Source organism: Coregonus lavaretus (genome assembly GCF_964263955.1).
Source record: "Coregonus lavaretus genome assembly, chromosome: 6".
NCBI lineage: Eukaryota > Metazoa > Chordata > Actinopteri > Salmoniformes > Salmonidae > Coregonus > Coregonus lavaretus.
In genome coordinates, this window is record NC_139993.1 from 54,214,013 (window position 1) to 54,239,679 (window position 25,667).

The 25,667-nt window shown below is 46.1% G+C and overlaps 1 protein-coding gene across 1 annotated transcript; it reads left to right on the plus strand.

Moving 5' to 3' along the window:
* Window positions 1-1,048: 1,048 nt before the first annotated feature.
* On the plus strand, window positions 1,049-25,667 carry LOC311130285 (nicotinate phosphoribosyltransferase-like). The gene is made up of 13 exons (XM_084163016.1): window positions 1,049-1,423; window positions 5,167-5,294; window positions 5,645-5,727; window positions 17,160-17,290; window positions 17,374-17,489; window positions 18,047-18,243; window positions 18,623-18,763; window positions 19,041-19,125; window positions 20,014-20,094; window positions 20,519-20,621; window positions 21,313-21,470; window positions 21,659-21,766; window positions 22,397-25,667. Exons 1-13 carry the CDS (start codon window positions 1,177-1,179, stop codon window positions 22,481-22,483), a joined length of 1,665 nt encoding a protein of 554 aa, XP_084019142.1. The 5' UTR covers window positions 1,049-1,176; the 3' UTR covers window positions 22,484-25,667.

Genomic DNA, 25,667 nt, shown 5'->3' on the forward strand with positions numbered 1-25,667 from the left:
CCATGCTTTACGGTGGGAACTACACATGCGGAGATCATCCGTTCACCCACACGCGTCTCACAAAGACATGGCGGTTGGAACCAAAAACCTCAAATCTGGACTCCAGACCAAACGACAAATTTCCACCGGTATAACATCCATTGCACGTCTTTCTTGGCCCAAGCAAGTCTCTTCTTCTTATTGGTGTCCTTTAGTAGTGGTTTCTTTGCAGCAAGTCTACCATGAAGGCCTGATTCACACAGTCTCCTCTGAACAGTTGATGTTGAGATGTCTGTTACTTGAACTCTGCGAAGCATTTATTTGGCCTGCAATTTCTGAGGCTGGTAACTCTAATGAACTTATCCTCTGCAGCAGAGGTAACTCTGGGTCTTCCATTCCTGTGGCAGTCCTCATGAGAGCCAGTTTCATCATAGAGCTTGATTGTTTTTGCGACTGCACTTGAAGAAACTTTCAAAGTTCTTGAAATGTTCCGTATTGACTGACCTTCATGTCTTAATGTAATGATGGACTGTCATTTCTCTTTGCTTATTTGAGCTGTTCTTGCCATAATATGGACTTGGTCTTTTACCAAATAGGGCTATCTTCTGTATACCCCCCCCACCTTGTCACAACACAACTGATTGGCTCAAATGCATTAAGGAGGAAATAAATTCCACAAATTAACTTTTAAAAAGGCACACCTGTTAATTTAAATGCATTCCAGGTGACTACCTCATGAAGCTGGTTGAGAGAATGCCAAGAGTGTGCAAAGCTGTCATCAAGGCAAAGGGTGGCTATTTGAAGAATCTCAAATATAAAATATATTTTGATTTGTTTAACACTTTTTGGGTTACTTCATGATTCCATATGTGTTATTTCATAGTTTTGATGTCTTCACTATTATTCTACAATGTAGAAAATAGTAAAAAAATAAAGAAAAACCCTTGAATGAGTAGGTGTTCTAAAACTTTTCACCGGTAGTGTATATCATGCGTAGGCAGGCCTACTCAAGAGAACTATAAAACGCCCCTCCCTATTCTATGTAGGAGATAGCCTATTTTAGTCCGGGTTTCGCTTCTCGCCTAGCATACCAACCGTTCTTATTATCCCTCAGTGATACAACAGAGGCAGAGGGGAGTGGTTAGAAAACTGTATGTCCCAGAGATCGCGACGGCAACCGAACTTGAATCTAGGAACATGGCAGCGCGGTCAAGCCAGTCATGTACAGCTCTGGAGCGGTCAATCCGGGAGCGGGTCCCGACGCTTCTCACGGACCTCTACCAGTTCACCATGGCATATGCCTACTGGCGGGCGGGCAGGCACAACGAGCCCGCCGTTTTCGAGTTGTTCTTCCGCGACAACCCGTTCGGTGGCGGCTTCTCGCTCTTCTCCGGACTGCACGACTGCCTCCTGTTTCTGCGGAGCTTTCGATTCACGGACGAAGGTGAGGTAATGACGTTAAGTTCTCTAGAGAGCAAATGTCAGTGAATAAAACTTTAAGGCAAAGCAAATTAGCCACATTATAATTCATATATTTATTTTTATATAGCCTATGGTTTCCTTTCTATAATATTTATTCGATATTTGTGTCACCTTGATTGCGCAATGAGGGATAAAGCCAATACCAGGACCCTGGTGGGAGTGGAAATGGATAACACTTTATGTACTCGGTGAACTTTGCAACCACTCCACTGAACTTCAACTGACACCGGTGATCTTTTCCTCGTGAGTCTCCTGGGTTGTCAGGCATGTGCCCGAAATGGCACCCTATTCCCTATTTAGTGTTCATAGACCAGTCAAAAGTAGTACACTATATGGTGAATTGGGTGCCATTTGGCCCGGGATATAGCCTATCCTGTTAAGAGGTCAGAGCTCTACCAGAGTTTAAAGTTACCTACCTACCGACACGCACAGATTACTACCAGGTAATAACCAGTCACAGTGGCGACCCGTCAGAGCGCAACCTGTTTTGAGCCCCACGTGTTTAGCCTGTTTTGCATGTTATTTTGGCATTAATAGGTGTCACATATCAATTTGCAAACAATGTAAATAATAATGTATTGAGTTAATAAAGCCTCATACAAACATGCCTATTTTTTGCTTTCTTGAGTAAGGCAGCTCCAAAATGTAGGTGTTTCAGCCTAGCTCAGTGCTTTCTGTTGTGGAGGGGCAGCCAGGTAGAAAATACAGAGCATAGGAGTTGGTCATCTTCTGTAGTTGGCGCAGTGTTCTGTCACTCATTGGGACACTATGTGACCGCAAAATCTACAGGGAGAGCTAGAAAGTTCAAGCCCGCTTGGGTGATGCCATAGATTTACATTAGAAGTGCCCATCCAAGAAGGCTCAAGGTCATTGGCCACAAATAAAATGACTTCAAATCACTTTATATCTACCGTAGCTTTGATTGGACTGATCATGTCAACATCATACTTTCAAAATCTTATCTAGCAAGCTAGACAAGCAGTCATCATCATGAATCACGTGGACAATCTACTGGCAAATCCTTTTCAATCCTTGTTATATGAAGATAAATTATAGATAAAACGTATTGTGTGCTCATCAGCCATTGGATATAAACATTACACAACAAGTTGGAAATCTCAAATTCAACAATGAGTGGTTTGGAAGGAATCAGTGGCTAACTGCAAGCGTTGCAAAGCTATCACTATTTTGCTGTGTGGTCCAAGTCTTGGTTGAAGGGTCTCTTCTCCAAGCGTAAAAGGATAAACATTCACACGCAACACCATGGGCCAGAAAAAGGTTGAATACATTGGCCATGCTGTCAATCCAGCATGACTTCTGCCGCGTTCAAAACGACTGGAAACTCTGAACTGGGAAATCTCAGACTTCAGTGAGTTCAAGACAACTGGGAACTTGGAAAAAAAACTAGCTTCGACTGGTAAAATACGTTTTGAACGATCATCCATCTCGGAATTCCAAGTCGGGAACTCTGGCCTCTTTCTAGAGCTCCGACCTGAAGATCACTGACGTCATGATTCAACCTTGTTTTTTTTCCGAGTTCCCAGTTGTCTTGAAAGCACCATAAATCCAGGGAATGCCAGACTAATTTGCCCACAAGAAGGACCGCCACGCCACCTTCCTGTTCATGTGAGCACAGCACAATGGTGAGTCCAAAAAGTATTGTATGCCACTGCATAAATGATGTAATATGCCAGGGAGATATGCATACTGTAGCTAAGAAAGTAATACTAAGTGTATGTTGTGTAGGAAGCAGTTAGTAGCCCATGTGCCTCTCCCTAATAATTTGGTCCCTTTCCCCCTCATAATTTAGCCTACTGTTCTGACTTGGTAGTGCACATGTAGCCTATAGCCTGTTTTAGAGTAATTCATTGTCTGCTTATATGCCCCCTTTATTTATACTACGGTTCTGACTTGGTGTACAGGGAGAATACTGTAAGAACGGCCCGTGTTCTGAATTCTGTCGCTGCACATTTCAAAAGTGCTGAACAAATAGTTATACTGACTACATCCATCTTAGCTCGCTCATTAATGTCATAATCGAAATTATGGATTGCCTCTTATCCGCTCATCGTTCCCTTATGCCATAGTTTGTACATCTCAATTGTCAGTAGAAACCACATTTGTTTAAGCAAGTCAGCCACAACAGCTGTTTTAAAAAAAGGCAGTAAATGAGGCTGAATTAACTGTTTCGCTGCCAGACATGGCTCCGCTGATATCCAGGTGTAGCGGTGGTAAGGATTCACTCCATGGTGCGAAAAAGAAAGCTCTGCTGTTGGGACAGCTTTATGTAGGCCCTAACAGTTTATGGGCACCGTTTGTCATCGTTATAGTGCAATTAACCAAGATTTACATGCTAAATTGCCACTGGTAATAACTAATGTCAAGGGTATGGGAAAAATATATACTAGCAAGGCAGGTTTGTGATTAGACCTATAGGCTCTAGCCCAGTGAGCCTATAACAACAACACAAAGTCAACAACACAAAGTCTAGAGCAGGGAAGGGCAACTGGGGGGGAGGGGTCTCAGTTGGGGTCTCAACTTACTGTTGCGATAGAAAACAAAAGGTGCAATTTCGAAATTTGGTTGTGCATCAACAGTTTTTCTCTTGTTATGCCAGTCACTAATAGTCACTAAATTACCCCATGTCAGCTATATGTTTTTAGATTTATAAATGATTCTAGCGGCCAGCTATCTAAACCTGTAGTATTCAAGGTCGAATTAGAGCCCGGGGGCCCCACTGATTTTGTTAGTCAGTCTCACTCAGAGACAGGATCATACTGTATTAAAAACTGCAACCATTTCTTTCCATCTTGGCAAAATGTGTAAAACTGCTCATCTTCCTCTCTGTCCAATGGCAAAATGAGTTGAATTTCACAAAATTAACTCTAAAACTTACAAATCTGCATGAAATTAGATAGTAAAATTGCAAAATCTTCTCTCCGCCCCATGGCAAAATGTGTAGAATTGCAGCAAACTAGCTTTTATTACAAGCAGGCTTGACTACTGTAATGCTCTCCTGTTTGGTCTACCCAAGAAAGCCATTGGTCAACTGCAAAACTTACAGAATGCTGCAGCACAGGTACTCACCAAGCACACATTACACCGGTTTTAAAGTCTCTGCACTGGCTGCCTGTGAGTTTTAGAATTAATTGTAAGATTCTTATATTTGTTTTTAAATTAATCCACGATTATGCACCACAATACATGTCAAACATGCTTTTTAGTTATGTACCAAGTAGGTCCCTCAGGTCCTCTGGCACTGGCCTTTTAACTATCCCAAAGCCTAGGACCAACTGCGGCCCCTCATGATGAGTTTATAATAATAATAATAATGAATGACTGTGAATGACTACCTTGTTCAGACACTAAACTCTAAGCATGTTTCACGTTCCCTGGGCCAAACCACGGTGTTTGTAGATGTCGTAATAACAGTTGTCATTGAGATCATTAGGCAGATTACTTTTCTTGGAAAGCCAATAGTAGGCCAAATATTATTCCACATGCCAGTATGTTAGAAAAGTTGTGTGTTGACGTGTACAAAAATCTGTTTATTTCATACGTCATGAGTAGTGTGTTGTTGTGTAGACGTGTGTTATTACTGTACTGATTATACGTTGCTCCAGATAATAGGGTCTGCTAAATGACTAACATGTAAATTATGATTATGTTATTGATTATGTGTAACAAAGTATAACTGTGTTATAGACGTGGAGTACCTGCGTTCCGTCCTGCCCCCAGCCACTGACCCCGCCTTCTTCCTGTTTCTACGGGAACTGGACTGTTCCGGTGTCACAGTCCACTCTGTCCCCGAGGGAACGGTGGTCTTTGCCAGGGTGAGACAACATCAGGGGTTATACTCAGGGTCATCCCCAGGCAGGGTTGGAATTATACATTGACTCTTGGGGTGCCCAATGTCTCTTGGGGTGTCCAATGTCTCTTGGGGGTGCCTGATCGGACCAGCCCCCTGTAACTCGAACCATGCCCCAAGGGTTATATTCATAGAAATATAATCTAGTCCTTCTATTTATATGGTTACACTCAGGGATAGTTCACCCCAAAGGGCCAGAGGTCAGGAGTTAGATTCAGGGACTCACCCCCAGGGGTCAGGATTATGACTGATTTGATTGATTGATGATTGATTGATTGATTGATTGATTCACCTGTGCTGCTCCTCTGTATGAAGGTGCCTCTGATGGAGGTGTCTGGTCCTCTGGCTGTGGTTCAGCTACTGGAGACCAGCCTGCTGTGTCTGGTCAACTATGCCAGGTAAGGACACACTTCCCCCTCAGGAAGTTGAAAATGTTTGGCATGGGCCCTCAAATCCTCAAAAAGTTCAACAGCTGCACTATTGAGAGCATATTGACTGGCTGCGTCACTGCTTGGTATGGCAACAGCACTGCCCTCGATTCCATGGCGCTACAGAGGGTGGTGTGGACAGCCCAGTACATCACTGGGGCCGAGCTCCCTGCCATCCAGGACCTCTATATCAGGCGGTGTGAAAGGAAGGCCCGGAAAATTGTTAAAGACTCCAGCCACCCAAGCCAGACTGTTCTCTCTGCTTCGGCACGGCAAGCGGTACCGGTGCATCAAGTCTGACACCAACATGCTCCTGAACAGCTTCTATCCCCAAGCCGTAAGGCAGCTAAATAGCTAACAGAATGGCTACAAGTACTATCTGAGTTGACTGTTGTATTATTTTCTTTTTCTCTATGCACACTCACGGGATTCTACACACTCATGCACACTGACACTCCCAAACACACATAACATGCACATACATTTATATTGGCTCTACACACACACTCACATACAATCATAATTTACGTTGATGCTACTCTGTTTATCATATATACTGATGCCTAGTCATCTTACCCCTATACATACACTATATATACAAAAGTGTGTGGACATCCCTTCAAATGAGTGGATTTGGTTATTTCAGCCATACCCGTTGCTGATAGGTGTATAAAATCGAGCACACAGCCATGCAATCTCCATAGATGAACATTGTCAGTAGAACAGTGGTGGAAAAAGTACCCAAATGTCATACTTGAGTAAAAGTAAAGATACCTAAATAGAAAATGACTCAAGTGAAAGTCACCCAGTAAAATACTACTTGCGTAGAAGTCTAAAAGTATTTGGTTTTAAATATACTTAAGTATCAAAAGTAAAATTATAAATCATTTCACATTCCTTATATTAAGCAAACCAGACGGCACGATTTTCTTGTTTTATTATTCTATGGATAGTCAGGGGCACACTCCAACACTCAGACATAATTTACAGATAGCCAGGGGCACACTCCAACACTCAGACATAATTTACAAACGAAGCATTTGTGTTTAGTGAGTCTGCCAGATAAGAGGCAGTAGGGGTGACCAGGGATGTTTTCTTGATGTGTGTGAATTGGACCATTTTCCTTTTCTGCTAAGCATTCAAAATGTAACGAGTACTTTTGGGTGTCAGGAAAAATATATGGAGTAAAAAGTACACATTTTCTTTAGGAATGTAGTGGAGCAAAAGTTAAAGTTGTCAAAAATATAAATAGTAAAGTACTTTGAAGTATTTTTACTTAAGTACTTTACACCCCTGCAGTAGAATGGCCTTACTAAAGAGCTCAGTGACTTTCAACTTGGCACCGTCATAGGATGCCACCTTTCCAACAACTCAGTTTGTCAAATTTCTGCCCTGCTAGAGCTGCCCCGGTCAACTGTAAGTGCTGTTATTGTGAAGTGGAAACATCTAGGAGCAACAACTTCTCAGTCTGAAAAGTCATAGTCAATCGATCAATAATATAATAATACTTTTAGCAAAAATGTTTATTTTCAATTTACAATCTGTAGAAACAATGAGAATAGAAAGGTTCAGAACTTTTGTAAAACATCTGTCAGGGTGTCAGTGTGTTGCGGTAGGACGAAGTCAGGTGCAGGACACAGAGTTAATCGAAAACGTACTTTACTCGTAGGTAACGTAAATAACATAACCTCCACGCAGGGAGGAAACAAACCCACTCACCAGACGACAAGCAAACATGAACAAACACGCACAACATTCAGTGGGAGCCAGAGGGTTAAAAAGGGAAGTAATCAATACCTAATGGGAACCCGGTGTGAACAATAAAGACAAGACAAGTAGAACACAGAAACATAGATCGGCAGCAGCTAGTACTCCGGTGACGACGAACGCCGAAGCCTGCCCGAGCAAGGAGGAGGAGCAGCCTCGGCTGAATCCGTGACAGTACCCCCCTCCCCCCTTGACGCGCTGCTCCAGCCGTGCGCCGACACCGGCCAGGAGGACGCGGCGCAGGGCGAGTCGGATGGCGATGGTGGAAATCCCTCAACATGGAGGGATCGAGGATGTCCCTCCTAGGGACCCAGCACCGTTCCTCCGGACCGTACCCCTCCCACTCCACGAGATACTGCAGGCCCCCCACCCGACGCCTCGAATCCAGGATGGAACGGACCGAGTACACCGGTGCCCCCTCGATGTCCAGTGGGGGCGGAGGAACCTCCCGTACCTCAGACTCCTGGAGTGGACCAGCTACCACCGGCCTGAGGAGATGGAACGAGGGGTTAATACGGTAATTCAGAGGAAGCTGTAACCTATAACAAACCTTGTTCAATGTCCTCAGGACTTTAAATGGCCCCACAAACCGCCGACCCAGCTTCCGGCAGGGCAGGCGAAGGGGCAGGTTTCGGGTCGAGAGCCAGACCCGGTCCCCCGGTGCATACACCGGTGCCTCACTGCGGTGGCGGTCGGTGCTTGCCTTTTGTCGCCTGATGGCGCTGCAGGCGTACATGGGTAGCGTTCCTTGTCTCTTCCGAGCGCCGAAACCACTCATCCACCGCAGGAGCCTCGATCTGGCTCTGATGCCAAGGTGCCAGGACCGGCTGATAACCTAACACACACTGAAAGGGAGTAAGGTTACTGGATGAGTGGCGGAGTGAGTTTTGGGCCATCTCTGCCCAGGGGATAAAACCCGACCACTCCCCCGGCCGGTCCTGGCAATAGGACCGCAGAAACCTACCCACATCCTGGTTAACTCTCTCCACCTGCCCATTACTCTCGGGGTGAAAACCTGAGGTCAGGCTGATCGAGACCCCCAGACATTCCATGAACGCCCTCCAGACTCTTGAGGTGAACTGGGGACCCCGATCCGATACAATATCCTCAGGCACCCCATGGTGCCGGAAGACGTGTGTAAATAGGGCCTCAGCAGTTTGTAGGGCCATAGGGAGACCTGGCATAGGAATGAGACGGCAGGACTTAGAAAACCGATCCACAACGACCAGGATCGTGGTGTTCCCTTGTGAGGGAGGAAGGTCCGTAACAAAATCAACCGATAGATGGGACCACGGCCGTTGTGGAACGGGTAGGGGTTGTAATTTCCCTCTGGGCAGGTGTCTAGGTGCCTTACACTGGGCGCACACCGAGCAGGATGAAACGTAAACCCTCACGTCCTTGGCTAAAGTGGGCCACCAGTACTTCCCACTAAGACAGTGCACTGTCCGACCGATGCCAGGATGACCAGAGGAGGGTGACGTGTGAGCCCAATAGATCAATCGATCGCGAACCTCGAGCGGCACGTACATACGACCCTCTGGACACTGGGGGGGAGTGGCCTCGGTACGTAACGCCCGCTCGACGTCCGCGTCAACCTCCCACACCACCGGTGCCACCAGAAACGACGCCGAAAGTATGGGAGTGGGCTCAATGGACCTCTCCTCTGTGTCATACAGTCGGGACAGGGCGTCTGCCTTAGCGTTCTGGGAACCTGGTCTGTAAGTAAGAGTAAACACAAAACGAGTGAAGAACATGGCCCACCTTGCCTGGCGAGGGTTCAATCTCGTCGCCGCCCGGATGTACTCCAGATTGCGATGGTCAGTCAAAATGAGGAAAGAGTGTTTAGCCCCCTCAAGCCAATGCCTCCACACTTTCAGAGCCTTAACCACAGCTAACAGCTCCCGGTCCCCCACATCATATTTGCGCTCCGCCGGACTGAGCTTCTTAGAAAAGAAAGCACAGGGGCGGAGCTTTGGTGGCGTACCCGAGCGCTGAGACAGTACAGCTCCTATCCCAGCCTCGGACGCGTCCACCTCAACCTGGAATGCTAAGGAGGGAACCGGATGAGCCAGCACTGGAGCCGAGGTAAACAGGTCCTTCAGATGACCAAAAGCCCTGTCCGCCTCAGCTGACCACTGCAGTCACACCGGTCCCCCCTTCAGCAAGGAGGTAATGGGAGCCGCTACCTGACCAAAGCCCCGGATAAACCTCCGGTAGTAGTTGGCAAAACCCAAAAATCGCTGCACCTCCTTCACCGTGGTTGGAGTCGGCCAATTACGCACGGCCGAAATGCGGTCAATCTCCATCTCCACCCCTGATGCGGACAGGCGGTGCCCTAGGAAGGAGATGGACTCTTGGAAGAACAGACATTTCTCCGCCTTCACATACAGGTCATGCTCCAACAGTCGACCAAGCACTTGACGCACCAGGGACATATGCTCGGCCCGTGTAGTGGAGTATATGAGAGTGTCATCAATATACACCACTACACCCTGTCCGTGCAGGTCCCTGAAAATCTCATCCACAAAGGATTGGAAGACTGATGGAGCATTCATCAACCCGTATGGCATGACGAGGTACTCATAGTGCCGTGAGGTGGTACTGAATGCTGTCTTCCACTCTTCTCCCTCCCGGATACGCACCAGGGTGTACGCGCTCCTGAGATCCAATTTTGTGCAGAAGCGCACCCCGTGCAATGACTCCGTCATACTAGCAATGAGTGGTAGTGGACAACTGTACTTGATAGTGATCTGATTGAGACCCCGGTAGTCAATGCACGGGCATAAACCTCCATCGTTCTTCTTCACAAAAAAGAAACTCGAGGAGACAGGTGAAGTGGATGGCCGAATGTATCCCTGCCCCAGAGATTCGGAGACATATGTCTCTATAGCCGCCGTCTCTTCCTGTGACAGGGGATACACGTGACTCCGGGGAAGTGCAGCGCCTACCTGGAGATTTATCGCACAATCCCCCTGTCGATGGGGTGGTAATTGAATCGCCTTCTTTTTAAGGCGAGAGACAAATCGGCATATTCAGGGGGAATGTGCATAGTGGAGACCTGGTTTGGACTTTCCACCGTAGTTGCCCCTATGGAAACACATACACACCTCCCAGAGCACTGACTTGACCATCCCTTGAGAGCCCTCTGTTGCCATGAAATCATGGGGTCATGAAAAGTTAACCAGGGAAGCCCCAACACCACTGGAAACGCAGGAGAATCAATCAGATAGAGACTAATTTTCTCCTCATGACCCTCCTGCGTTTTCTTCCAGAGTGGAGCTGTGACCTCCCTAATCAGGCCTGACCCTAAAAGGTGACTATCTAAGGTGTGTACAGGGAAGGGCACATCAACAGGAACAATAGGAATCCCTAAACTACGGGAAAACTGACGATCAATAAAGTTCCCAGCTGCGCCTGAATCTACGAGCGCCTTATGCTGGGAATGAGGGGAAAACTCTGGAAATACAATATCAATACACATATGCGCAACAGGGAGCTCTGGGTGAGTCGGGTGCCTACTCACCTGAGACGGTCCACCAGTGCTCTGCCTACCGCCTCGACTCCTGAAAGACCCTCCCCAGCACCGACCAGCAGTGTGTCCTCCGCGGCCACAGTTGGTGCAGGAGATGGTTCTCCTTTCGGTCTCCCTAAGAGCAGCACCTCCGAGCTCCATTGGAGTAGGGTCGAAGGTGCTGGGGGATGGAATGGACGGCCCCTGATCTGGACGTCTGCAGGTTGCCAACAGGTTATCCAGCCTTATTGACATGTCCACCAGTTGGTCCAGGTTAAGGGTGGTGTCCCTGCAGGCCAGTTCCCGATGAACGTCCTCCCGGAGGCTGCATCGGTAGTGGTCGATCAGGGCCCTCTCATTCCATCCTGCGCTGGCAGCCAGAGTCCTGAAATCCAGTGCAAAGTCCTGTGCGCTCCTCCTCCCCTGTCTGAGGTGGAATAGACGTTCCCCCACCGCTCTCCCCTCCGGTGGATGATCGAATACCGCCCGAAAGTGGCGGGTGAAATCCTCATAGCGTACTGATGCTGCGTCTATTCCTCCCCACTCGGCGTTGGCCCACTCAAGTGCTCTTCCAGACAGACAGGAGATGACATGCTCTCGTATCCCGAGGGAGCCGGGTGGATGGTTGCCAGGTAGAGCTCTACCTGGAGCAGAAAACCCTGGCACCTGGCAGCTGTACCATCGTATGCCCTCGGGAGCGAGAGCCGAATCCCACTGGACCCAGGTGACGAAGGGGTGGACAGCGGTGTGGGTGGTTGTGTAGTTGGAGGAGGTGTAGGACCATCACCTCTCTCCCATCGCTCCATAGTGTTCAACATGCGCTCCATTGCGGTGCAGAGAGTCTGGATCATGGTCGCCTGCTGTTGGACACGTTCCTCCATTGATCCGGACTAAATGAATGTACCTGCTGACTCCATAATAAGGTGCGTGTTTCTGTCAGGGTGTCAGTGTGATGCGGTAGGACGAAGTCAGGCGCAGGACACAGAGCTAATTGAAAATGTACTTTACTCATAGGTAACGTAAATAACATAACCTCCACGCAGGGAGGAAACAAACCCACTCACCAGACGACAACCAAACATGAACAAACACGCACAACATACAGTGGGAGCCAGAGGGTTAAATAGGGAAGTAATCAATACCTAATGGGCACCAGGTGTGAACAATAAAGAGAAGACAAGTAGAACACAGAAACATAGATCGGCAGCAGCTAGTACTCCGGTGACGACGAACGCCGAAGCCTGCCCAAGCAAGGAGGAGGAGCAGCCTCGGGCTGAATCTGTGTCAACATCACAGTACAGTTGAAAAATATATGGCAAATAGAAATCCGATATGGATGGTGTTAAGAGATAGATGGGAGGTGTTGAATGGAGCTGAAGGATGGGACTAATAACAACAACTAATAACAACAAGATAACTAATGTAAAGCATACTGTGTACACTGCTCAAAAAAATAAAGGGAACACTTAAACAACACAATGTAACTCCAAGTCTATCACACTTCTGTGAAATCAAACTGTCCACTTAGGAAGCAACACTGATTGACAATACATTTCACATGCAAATGGAATAGACAACAGGTGGAAATTATAGGCAATTAGCAAGACACCCCCAATAAAGGACTGGCTTTGCAGGTGGTGACCACAGACCACTTCTATAATAATAATAATAATATAATATGCCATTTAGCAGACGCTTTTATCCAAAGGTACTTACAGTCATGCGTGCATAATTTTTTTTTGTGTATGGGTGGTCCCGGGGATCGAACCCACTACCTTGGCGTTACAAGCGCCGTGCTCTACCAGCTGAGCTACAGAGGACCACCTTCTCAGTTCCTATGCTTCCTGGCTGATGTTTTGGTCACTTGAATGCTGGCGGTGCTTTCACTCTAGTGGTAGCATGAGGGAGTCTACAACCCACACAAGTGGCTCAGGTAGTGCAGCTCATCAAGGATGGCACATCAATGCGAGCTGTGGCAAGAAGGTTTGCTGTGTCTGTCAGTGTAGTGTCCAGAGCATGGAGGCGCTACCAGGAGACAGGCCAGTACATCAGGAGACGTGGAGGAGGCCGTAGGAGGGCAACAACCCAGCAGCAGGACTGCTACCTCCGCCTTTGTGCAAGGAGGAGCAGGGGGAGCACTGCCAGAGCCCTGCAAAATGACTTCCAGCAGGCCACAAATGTGCATGTGTCTGCTCAAACGGTCAGAAATAGACTCCATGAGGGTGGTATGAGGGTCCGACGTCCACAGGTGGGGGTTGTGCTTACAGCCCAACACTGTGCAGGACGTTTGGCATTTGCCAGAGAACACCAAGATTGGCAAATTCGCCACTGGCGCCCTGTGCTCTTCACAGATGAAAGCAGGTTCACACTGAGCACATGTGACAGACGTGACAGAGTCTGGAGATGCCGTGGAGAACGTTCTGCTGCCTGCAACATCCTCCAGCATGACCGGTTTGGCGGTGGGTCAGTCATGATGTGGGGTGGCATTTATTTGGGGGGCCACACAGCCCTCCATGTGCTCGCCAGAGGTAGCCTGACTGCCATTAGGTACCGAGATGAGATCCTCAGACCCCTTGTGAGACCATATGCTGGTGCGGTTGGCCCTGGGTTCCTCCTAATGCTAGACCTCATGTGGCTGGAGTGTGTCAGCAGTTACTGCAAGAAGAAGGCATTGATGCTATGGACTGGCCCGCCCGTTCCCCAGACCTGAATCCAATTGAGCACATCTGGGACATCATGTCTCGCTCCATCCACCAACGCCACGTTGCACCACAGACTGTCCAGGAGTTGGCGGATGCTTTAGTCCAGGTCTGGGAGGAGATCCCTCAGGAGACCATCCGCCACCTCATCAGGAGCATGCCCAGGCGTTGTAGGGAGGTCATACAGGCACGTGGAGGCCACACACACTACTGAGCCTCATTTTGACTTGTTTTAAGGACATTACATCAAAGTTGGATCAGCCTGTAGTGTGGTTTTCCACTTTAATTTTGAGGGTGACTCCAAATCCAGACCTCCATGGGTTGATAAATTTGATTTCCATTGATAATTTTTGTGTGATTTTGTTGTCAGCACATTCAACTATGTAAAGAAAAAAGTATTTAATAAGATTATTTCATTCATTCAGATCTAGGATGTGTTATTTTAGTGTTCCCTTTATTTTTTTGAGCAGTGTATATAGGTTATAGGTTGAGAGCTTTTGTGAAAGAGCACAGTTAGAAAAATATGGCATATAGAAGCAAACCAGATGGACATCATGAAAATGATCGGAGGAAGTTCAGGAGTAAAAACAAACTTGACTGTGTCCATAACATGTATATCGTATGTATAAGCTGTAAGTAGAGGCCTAAGCATTGTTGTTCACTAGTTTACTCCAATTAGGGAAGGGGTGGTGGGGTTGGAAAGTAATGAAGGGAAATAATGAAGTGGTAGGCCGCACAAGTTCACAGTACAAGACCGCTGAGTGCTTAAGCGCGTAGCGCATAAAAATTGTCTGTCCTCAGTTTCAACACTCACTACCGAGTTCCAAACTGCCTCTGGAAGCAACGTCAGCACAATAACTGTTCGTCTGGAGCTTCATGAAATGGGTTTCCATGGCCGAGCAGCCACACAAGCCTAAGATCACCATGCGCAATGCCAAGCGTCGGCTGGAGTGGTGTAAAGTTTGCCGCCATTGGACTCTGGAGCAGTGGAAACGCGTTCTCTGGAGTGATTAATCACGCTTCACCATCTGGCAGTCCGACGGACGAATATGAGTTTGGCGGATGCCTGGAGAACGCTACCTGCCCGAATGCATAGTGCCAACTGTAAAGTTTGGTGGAGGAGGAATAACGATCTGGGGCTATATTTCATGGTTTGGACTAGGCCCCTTAGTTCCAGTGAAGGGAAATCTTAACGCTACAGCATACAATGACATTCTAGACGATTCTGTGCTTCCAACTTTGTGAAAACAGTTTGGGGAAGGCTCTTTCCTGTTTCAAAATGACAATGCCTCTGTGGACAAAGCGAGGTCCATACAGAAGTGGTTTGTCGAGATCAGTGTGGAAGAACTTGACTGGCCTGCCCTTAGCTCTGACCTCAACCCCATGAAACACCTTTGGGATGAATTGGAACGCCGACTGTGAGCCAGGCCTAATAGTCCAACATTAGTGCTCAACCTCACTAATGCTCTTGTGGCTGAATGGAAGCACGTCCCCGCACCAATGTTAACTTCCCAGAAGAGTTAAGGTTGTTATAGCAGCAACTGGGGGACCAACTCCATATTAATGGCCATGATTTTGGAATGAGATCTTCAACGAGCAGGTGTCTACATTATTTTGGTCATGTAGTGTAAAATGGATTAAATTGCTTTTTTCCCCTCATCAATCTACACACAAAACCCCATAATGACAAAGCAAAAACTGTTTTTTAGAAATTGAAAAATAAAATGAAATATCACATTTTCATAAGTATTCAGACCCTTTACTCAGTACTTTGTTGAAGCACCTTTGGCAGCGATTACAGCCTTGAGTCTTCTTGAGTGTGATGCTACAAGCTTGGCATACCTGTGTTTGGGGAGTTTCTCCCATTCTTCTCTGCAGATCCTCCTCAAGCTCTGTCAGGTTGGATGGGGAGCGTCGCTGCACAGCTATTTTTAGGTCTCCAGAGTTGTTCGATCAGGTTCAAGTCCGGGCTCTGGCTGGGCCACTCAAGGACATTCAGAGACTTGTCCCAAAGCCACTCCTGCGTTGTCTTGGCTGTGTACTTAGGGTTGTTGTCCTGTTGGAAGGTGAACCTTCACGCCAGTCTGAGGTCCTGAGCGCTCTGGAGCAGGTTTTCATGAAGGATCTCTCTGTACTTTGCTTCGTTCATCTTTCCCTTGATCCTGACTAGTCTCCCAGTCCCTGCCGCTGAAAAACATCCCCACAGCATGATGCTGCCACCACCATGCTTCACCGTAGGGATGGTGCCAGGTTTCCTCCAGATGTGACGCTTGGCGTTCAGGCCAAAGAGTTCAATCTTTGTTTCATCAGACCAGAGAATCTTGTTTTTCATGGTTTGAGAGTCCTTTAGGTGCCTTTTGGTAAACTCCAAGCGAGCTGTCATGTGCCTTTTACTGAGGAGTGGCTTCTGCCTGGCCACTCTACCATAAAGGCCTGATTGGTGGAGTGCTGCAGAGATGGTTGTCCTTCTGGAAGGTTCTCCCATCTCCACAGAGGCTCCTGTCAGAGTGACCAATGGGTTCTTGGTCACCTCCAATTGCTGAGTTTGGCCGGGTGGCCAGCTCTAGGAACAGTTTTGGTGGTTCCAAACTTCTTCCATTTAAGAATGATGGAGGCCACTGTGTTCTTGGGGATCTTCAATGCTGAAGAAATGTTTTGGTACCCTTCCCTAGATCTGTGCCTCAACACAATCCTGTCTTGGAGCTCTACGGACAATTCCTTCGACCTCATGGCTTGGTTTTTGCTTTGACATGCACTGTCAACTGTGGGACCTTATATATGTGCCTTTCCAAATCATGTCCAATCAATAGAATTTACCACAGGTGGACTCCAATCAAGTTGTAGAAACATCTCAAGGATGATCAATAGAAACAGGATGCACCTGAGCTCAATTTCGAGACTCATAGCAAAGGGTCTGCATACTTATGTAAATAAGGTATTTCAGTTTTTTATGTGTTTAATATTTTCTAAAAATTCCAAAAACCTGTTTTCGCTTTGTCATTATGGGGTATTGTGTGTAGATTGATGAGGGAAAAAATGTATTTAATCCATTTTAGAATAAGGCTGTAACTTAACAAAATGTGGAAAAAGTCTATCACTCCAGTATCCCTGCATATTGTAAATATAGTATTAGAAGTGACCCTGTATATAGCTTCTTACTTTCTCCTGTTTTTATTATTTATTATTTTTATTTCTTGTGTCTTTTTGTTGTACCTTATGAGATTTGTAGTGCTACATTGATATTTATTACTGCATTGTTGCGTTTGGAACTTGCAAGAATGGCATTTTACTGCACGTGACATTAAAACTTGAAACACACACTCACTCACACACACACACACACACACAGCTGGTCAACAGGTAGGAATAGTGTATACTACAATAGTGCAATATGGTAATTCTCTGTATCTTCCCTCTCTCTCCAGTCTGGTGTGCAGTAACGCGGCCCGGTTCCGTCTGGCTGCTGGTTCCAGGAGGAAGCTGTTAGAGATGGGCCTGAGGAGAGCACAGGGACCTGACGGGGGCCTCACAGCCTCAAGATACACATACGTCGGAGGTGAGGAGAGACACACATACATGCAAGGTCACACACACTCACACACACACACTAACCTACTCCTCTGTATTTCTGTCTGTCAGGGTTTGATCTGACCAGTAACGTACAGGCTGGCTTCCTGTTTGGAATCCCCGTGGCGGGAACCATGGCACACTCCTATGTCACTTCCTTTTCCTCCCTGGAGGAGGTGTGGCCTCAGGTGAGTCTCTCCGCCCCTGTGTGTCCTAAATGGCACCTTATGTGCCCTGGTCACTAAAAACAGAATAGGGTGCTATTTGGGAGACAGACTTTGTATTGACCCTTTGCTTTCACAATACACAACCTCAGAGAAAATAAATACGTTTGTCAAGTGTCTCATAACTTCAATATGTCAGTATTTTCACCATGGTTGTGAGCCAAATGGCACCAGATTGCCTACACAGTGCACTACTTTTGACCAGGGCCCATAGAGAATAGGGTGCCATTTGAGACCCAGACACGCAGCCCATATGTACACCGCAAATGTATGAAGTGAACTAGCCCTAATTAATTACCTTAGAATATAAACATTTCCGAACATTTTAATAACATGTTGATAACCGTTCTCTGTGCTATTTATCGTATGTGTATATACAGTATGTTGTATGGTTGTTAATGTTTTAATGTTGTTTCTTACCCTGACTGGACTACAGATTTCCCAATTGGGACAAAAATGATATTGATTTATATCTTATATTGATTGATTGGTTGAACTGCCTGTCTCTCCTGTCCAATTAGACGCTAGTGGCAGCAAACGGGGACCATGACAACATCGATCTGATCTCGCTGACCAAGGGTTGGCTGGGGCGTGTGTGTGAGCTGCTGGAGGCGGAACCTGGGAAGATCCATGAGGGAGAGCTGGCTGCCTTCCTGTCCTACGCCATCGCATACCCACACAACTTCCTGCCGGTCATCGACAGCTACAGTGTCACCTGGTAACCCTTCCCACTTCGCTACTCTGCTCGTCTCAACTTGTCTCGTCTCTACTCTGTGAATGGGGACATTCCAGCCTCTAAGGACAGCTTCTGACTAGAGATAGCCTATTTCCCAGTGTTTCAGTTTTTGTTACTAGCATTGCTTCAGGGCAGGCTACTACATTTCCTTCCACCTATAGCCTGCAATGTCATTAATACTATCTCTATTGTGTTTCTGTTGTGTCCCTACAGTAGTGGCCTGCTGAACTTCTCTGTTATGATCTTACAGTAGTGGCCTGCTGAACTTCTCTGTTATGACCTTACAGTAGTGGCCTGCTGAACTTCTCTGTTATGACCTTACAGTAGTGGCCTGCTGAACTTCTCTGTTATGACCTTACAGTAGTGGCCTGCTGAACTTCTGTGCCGTGGCCCTGTCTCTGTGTGAGCTGGACTACAGTCCGCTGGGCGTGCGTCTAGACAGTGGAGACCTCTGCAGGCAGTCAGTAGAAGTACGCCATGTCTTCAGACTCTGCAGCGAGCAGTAAGTAAGGTCCTGTGTGTGTGTGTGTCCTGAGTCTGTGTCCCAAATGGCACCCTTGAGTTTGTGTCCCAAATCGCACCCTACTCCCTATTTAGTGCACTAAAAATGGAATAGGGTGCCATTTGGGACGTCCCAAATCGCACCCTACTCCCTATTTAGTGCACTAAAAATGGAATAGGGTGCCATTTGGGACGAAGCCTTAGATTAGTACCCTCTAATGACTTTAATCTTAGTATAGAGGCTTTGAGTAAAGCATGTTTGAAATATCTCTCTCTAGATTCTCCATCCCTGCCTTCCAGTCCCTTCTCATAGTGGGCACCAATAACATCACAGAGCACAGCATGGCCGAACTCAACAAGAAGGTGAGGAACCAGACAGACATTACAGAGGCCAGCAGGAGCAGAAGAATGAGAGTACCTTATCTAGTTCTCCCTCCTCTCATCAAGCCTCTCTCCTCTCTGATCTGTCTATCCCTCTCTCCCTCCTCTCTCCTCTTCTCTCCTCTCTGATCTATCCCTCTCTCCTCTTCTCTCCTCTCCTCTGATCTGTCTATCCCTCTCTCCCTCCTCTTCTCTCCTCTCCTCTGATCTGTCTATCCCTCTCTCCCTCCTCTTCTCTCCTCTCCTCTCTGATCTATCCCTCTCTCCCTCCTCCCTTCTCTCCTCTTCTCTCCTCTCCTCTGATCTGTCTATCCCTCTCTCCCTCCTCTCTCCTCTTCTCTCCTCTCTGATCTGTCTATCCCTCTCTCTCTCCTCTTCTCTCCTCTCTGATCTGTCTATCCCTCTCTCCCTCCTCTTCTCTCCTCTCCTCTCTGATCTATCCCTCTCTCCCTCCTCCCTTCTCTCCTCTTCTCTCCTCTCCTCTGATCTGTCTATCCCTCTCTCCCTCCTCTCTCCTCTTCTCTCCTCTCTGATCTGTTTATCCCTCTCTCCCTCCTCTCCTCTCCTCTCTGATCTGTCTATCCCTCTCTCCCTCCTCTTCTCTCCTCTCCTCTATGATCTGTTTATCCCTCTCTCCCTCCTCTTCTCTCCTCTCCTCTCTGATCTGTCTATCCCTCTCTCCCTCCTCCCTCCTCTTCTCTCCTCTCCTCTCTGATCTGTCTATCCCTCTCTACCTCCTCCCTCCTCTTCTCTCCTCTCCTCTCTGATCTGTCTATCCCTCCTCCCTCCTCCCTCCTCTTCTCTCCTCTCTGATCTGTCTATCCCTCTCTACCTCCTCCCTCCTCTCTGATCTGTCTGTCCATGTCTCAGGAGAATGAGATTGATGTGGTTGGTGTTGGGACACATCTGGTCACCTGCACGAGACAGCCTTCACTCGGGTGTGTGTACAAGGTAAAGAGGATACACACACACACAGACACACACGAACAGAGACACACACAAACAGAGACACACACAAACCGAGAAACACACACAAACCGAGACAAACACAAACCGACACACACACAAACAGAGACATACACAAACAGAGACACACACAAACAAAGACACACACAAACAGAGACACACACACAAACAGAGACACACACACACAGAGACACACACAGACACACACAAACTGAGACACACACAAACCGAGACACACACACAAACAGAGACACACACAAACAGACACACACACACAAACAGAGAGAGACACACAGACACAGAGACAGTCTCTGCCCACCCTCTCCTCACTTTCCCTTTTTTATGTATCTATCCTCTTCTACCCTTTCTCTCTCTCATTTTCAACCCTCTCCTTCTCTCTCGCCATCAGTTGGTGGAGGTTCGGGGCAGCCCCAGGATGAAGTTCAGTGAGGACCCAGAGAAGAGTACTGTTCCTGGGAGGAAAGCTGTCTATAGGATGCTGGATACGGAGGGTGAGGAATCACCCTCTACCATGAATAACATATATCCCTGAGTTATAAAATCCCTGAATTATAGAATCCCTGAGTTAAAGAATCCCTGAATTATAGAATCCCTGAGTTAAAGAATCCCTGAATTATAGAATCCCTGAGTTATAGAATCCCTGAATTATAGAATCCCTGAGTTATAGGATCCCTGAATTATAGAATCCCTGAGTTAAAGAATCCCTGAGTTATAGAATCCCTGAGTTATAGAATCCCTGAGTTATAGAATCCCTGAGGTATAGGATCCCTGAATTATAGAATCCCTGAGTTAAAGAATCCCTGAATTATAGAATCCCTGAGTTATAGAATCCCTGAATTATAGAATCCCTGAGTTATAGGATCCCTGAATTATAGAATCCCTGAGTTATAGAATCCCTGAGTTATAGAATCCCTGAGTTATAGGATCTCTGTGCCCTCCACTTACTGTTTATTTTCTCCAAAACTCAACTAGCTCAATCTCTGTTTTCACGACACTCACTAACTAACTCACTAACTCACTAACTCACTAACTTACTCACTCACTCACTCACTCACTCACTCACTCACTCACTCACTCACTCACTCACTCACTCACTCATTCACTCACTCACTCACTCACTAACTAACTCATTCTCTCCTGACTCTATTTCTCTCTCTCCCTCTCTCCTCTCTCTCTCTCCAGGCCATCCATTCCTTGATCTGTTGTGTCTGTGTGAGGAGTCTGCACCTAAGGCGTGCGTGGCAGTGAGGTGTCATCCTGTGGTTGGTGACAAGACCTGTCAGTCAATCACACCTGCTCAGGTCAGCTGTCTACGCCTGGACGTCTACACTAAAGGACAGGTGAGCCTGCTGGACCCTGTCCAACACACACACACTCACACACACTGTGTTTCTTCCTAAGTTCTTCATAGCTTTCTTTGCTTTCTCTTTTGGGTCTAGACTGGGTAATTGTAAAGCACTTTGTGACAACTGCTAATGTACAAAGGGCTTTATAAAATAAATTTGATTGGTATCTCCCTCTATTGCAGATCACACACCCACTGTGCAGCACAGCTGAGACCAGGGAGAAGGTCCAGAGCTCCATCCAGACCCTGCACCCCCGACACAAGAGACTGCAGGAGCCAGACTCCTACATAGTGAGTTTTAAGGTTCATTTACTTTGGGGAAATGTGAAACAACGCCGGGCGACTAGATTGTCTTGGGTATTGGATAGAAAGGCATCTGACGCACTGTCATAGTCGTCCTGCGTTTCCGCTATGTAAATGTACTCACCTTTACACACACACTTGTGCACGCACACACTTATATACTGTAAGTATGCACACCTAGGCACTAGGGATGGGTGGAGTACTCGAGTACTCGATTTAAGGTTTGTATTCATTTACTAATAATCAAATAAAATACTCAAAATTGACCAATGCAACTATATAGCAGGTTGAATTTATAAGCACTGACAACTATTTAGCAGGTTGAATGTATAAACACTGACAACTTTTTAGGGAGTATGTCAAGTGCAGTGAAAATATGTTGTTTTGTTTTTTAATTGTGTCAGAACAACCAGTAATTGGAACAAAAGATAACATACCACAAATGTGTTTGCCTTCAGCCCCGTTTCACGCTTACATGCGTGTACTCGAGTACTCAAAAATTATTTTAATTAGGGTACTCGAACACAGACATTATTCCAAATGCCCATCCCTACTATGCACATACACACACAGGCACCGTCATAATCTAATGCTGATATTCCATGTTTTCTCCACCAGGTGGCAGTGTCTGAGAAACTCCATAACTTAATCGCTGAGATCAGAAAAGGCAGCAGCAACAACAGCAACTTTCTATTGGCCAACTGAGACACACATGCTTGCGTCCCAAATGGCACCCTATTCCCTATTTAGTGCACTTATTTTGACCAGGGCTCTGGTCAAAAGTAATGCACTATGTATGTCAAAAGTAGCGCACTTAATAGGGAATAGGGTGTCATTTGGGACGAGGCCACGTACAGAGGGAGGGAGGAATCCTAATACTGTTTTAAAGCTTCATCCTAATTGTCTGGTCTGAATAGACCAATCAGGTCACACCGTCAGTTCTATGATGACAACTCTCCCTAGCCTACTACTAGTACAGCCTGAGTGCCAGTCTGTTTGGGCTATCATGCCAACTCCTTGTTTCACAATGACAGAAATTACATTTTTCGTCTTGAAAAACGATCTGGCCATAATGGCCACATGTACTCTTAAATCTCCACCTGGTACAGCCAGAAGAGGACTGGCCAACCCTCTAAGCCTGCTTCCTCTCTAGGTTTCTATAAAGCACTTTGTGACAACTTCTGAGGTAAAAAGGGCTTTATAAAAATACATTTGATTGATTGAGTTAACAGAAGCTTAAACAGATCTGGGACCAGGCTGCTAGTAGGATATTCATAACATCCATTAACCATCTTGTCTAGTGTTCATTGGGAGAAAACGTTTGGAAATGGAGGAGGTGCTACCTGAACATACCCAATATAAACACTCATTTTTTTGGGGGGGGGGTGGTCCAGTTTGCTCCTACTGAACATTATCTTTCTGGTGGTTTAGGGTTTAGGACCTAGGGTAGATTGTGTTACTCTCAGATAATAGGAATGATATACTGACACACAGACTTATAGACTGACACACAGACTTATAGACTGACACACAGACTGATAGACTGACACACGGACTGATAGACTGACACACAGACTTATAGACTGACACACAGACTGATAGACTGACACACGGACTGATAGACTGACACACAGACTTATAGACTGACACACAGACTTATAGACTGACACACGGACTGATAGACTGACACACAGACTGATAGACTGACACACAGACTGATAGACTGACACACAGACTTATAGACTGACACACAGACTTATAGACTGACACACAGACTGATAGACTGACACACGGACTGATAGACTGACACACAGACTTATAGACTGACACACAGACTGATAGACTGACACACGGACTGATAGACTGACACACAGACTTATAGACTGACACACAGACTGATAGACTGACACACGGACTGATAGACTGACACACAGACTTATAGACTGACACACGGACTGATAGACTGACACACGGACATATACTGACACACGGACTGATAGACTGACACACGGACTGATAGACTGACACACAGACTGATAGACTGACACACGGACTGATAGACTGACACACAGACTTATAGACTGACACACAGACTGATAGACTGACACACGGACTGATAGACTGACACACAGACTTATAGACTGACACACAGACTGATAGACTGACACACAGACTTATAGACTGACACACAGACTGATAGACTGACACACGGACTGATAGACTGACACACAGACTTATAGACTGACACACGGACTGATAGACTGACACACGGACATATACTGACACACGGACTGATAGACTGACACACGGACTGATAGACTGACACACGGACTGATAGACCGACACACGGACTGATAGACCGACACACGGACTGATAGACTGACACACGGACTGATAGACTGACACACGGACTGATAGACTGACACACGGACTGATAGACTGACACACAGACTGATAGACTGACACACAGACTGATAGACTGACACATGGACTATGTCAAACCTCAACCAAAAGCATTTCGTTTTGGCATAATGATGGCCTTTTGGAATACAATTGACTGACAAACAGCTATGAGTCGTGGTGTAGTTTTCTAGTTTTAGTTTGGTACAAGAGCTTGAAATGCCTCCCTGAAGACCTACTGATTTGCACAAACAAGCAATGTCCGTATTAATATATCAGTGTTGGAATTGGCCTTAACCATGTTCTACAATGAGATAAATGAACATCAAGAATGGTTGCATACATTTCTCTACTATGAGCAATATTAATTGATAAGCTATTTTTGAAGTTTAGAAATATTTAATGGATATTAGTATGTTTTGATGTGTCTCTCTTTGTATGTCTCAGCCTTGTCTTGCTGATTTAGTTGTGGTTCTTTTGTTTGGATTACGTTTCCTGAATTATTTTCTGTTCTTTTTTTTTTAGCATGGACCTTTTGTATGAACTAAGCCTTCAATATCATGACCACTCTGTACCTGCTTTAACACATAGTCAATATCATGACCAAGCTGTACCTGCCTTAAATGCCCAGTGCAGTCAAATAACATGATTTTTCCCCAGTGTTTTATATATATTTCCACACTGGGATTGGAATAATATTGTGAAAATGATGATAATGCTGTTTTAGTGTAAGAGCTGTCTGAAATGTCAGCCTGTTTTAGTGGGATGGAGTTTTGGCCTCCCTGGCGACATCACCAGGCAATATGAGTTAATAGACCAATAACAAAGAGAGTTTCAAACCTCTCTGCCAATAACAGTTAGTCTTCAGTTTATATATCCCACCCATTAGGCTTGTCCAATTAGGCCCCCCACTCAGAACGCTCCCAGACAGTCCTAGCAAAATTCTTGCTTGAGAAATTGCACTTTGCTAAGAAGCTATTTTAGTTTCTTTTTTCTCTTAACATGTTACCCAGAAAAGTTTTGATATTGAGTTAAAAAACGGCTGCATTGGGCCTTTAACACATAGCTATAAAAACATACAGTACCGAGAATCGAGGTAGAATTTGAACACTACGTCCTTTTCAGATCTGTTAAAATTGTACACTAAATGTGTTTCTAGAATGACAAAGACCAGCAACACTGATGTTGTACCATCCAACCAGGCTACTATCTAATTCACTATTTTCAAATACACATACTAGCCTACACAGTTCAGGCAATCTGGACAATGTTGTTCAAACATTGCCATGGTGTTTGGCTGCCAATATCATGTCCTCTAATATAAACTGATTAGGTTTGTTGTTTTAAGTAGAAGTATTAGTCAACTAAATATAGGTACACGTATGTGATATCTGTGCAAAATGTGAATGTCTGTTTGTATTACAACATTGTAATGCTAAGATGTGTTGTTTTCAATGGGATGTTTTATTAAAGAAAATCTGACAATGTA

Bases quoted from the DNA above. Each gene is read 5' to 3' on its own strand.
- LOC311130285 (XM_084163016.1), top strand. From the start codon at position 1,177: ATGGCAGCGCGGTCAAGCCAGTCATGTACAGCTCTGGAGCGGTCAATC. The intron at 18,244-18,622 runs GTAACCCTTCCC...ATGACCTTACAG, and splicing joins GACAGCTACAGTGTCACCTG to TAGTGGCCTGCTGAACTTCT. The intron at 20,095-20,518 runs GTAAAGAGGATA...TCTCGCCATCAG, and splicing joins CACTCGGGTGTGTGTACAAG to TTGGTGGAGGTTCGGGGCAG.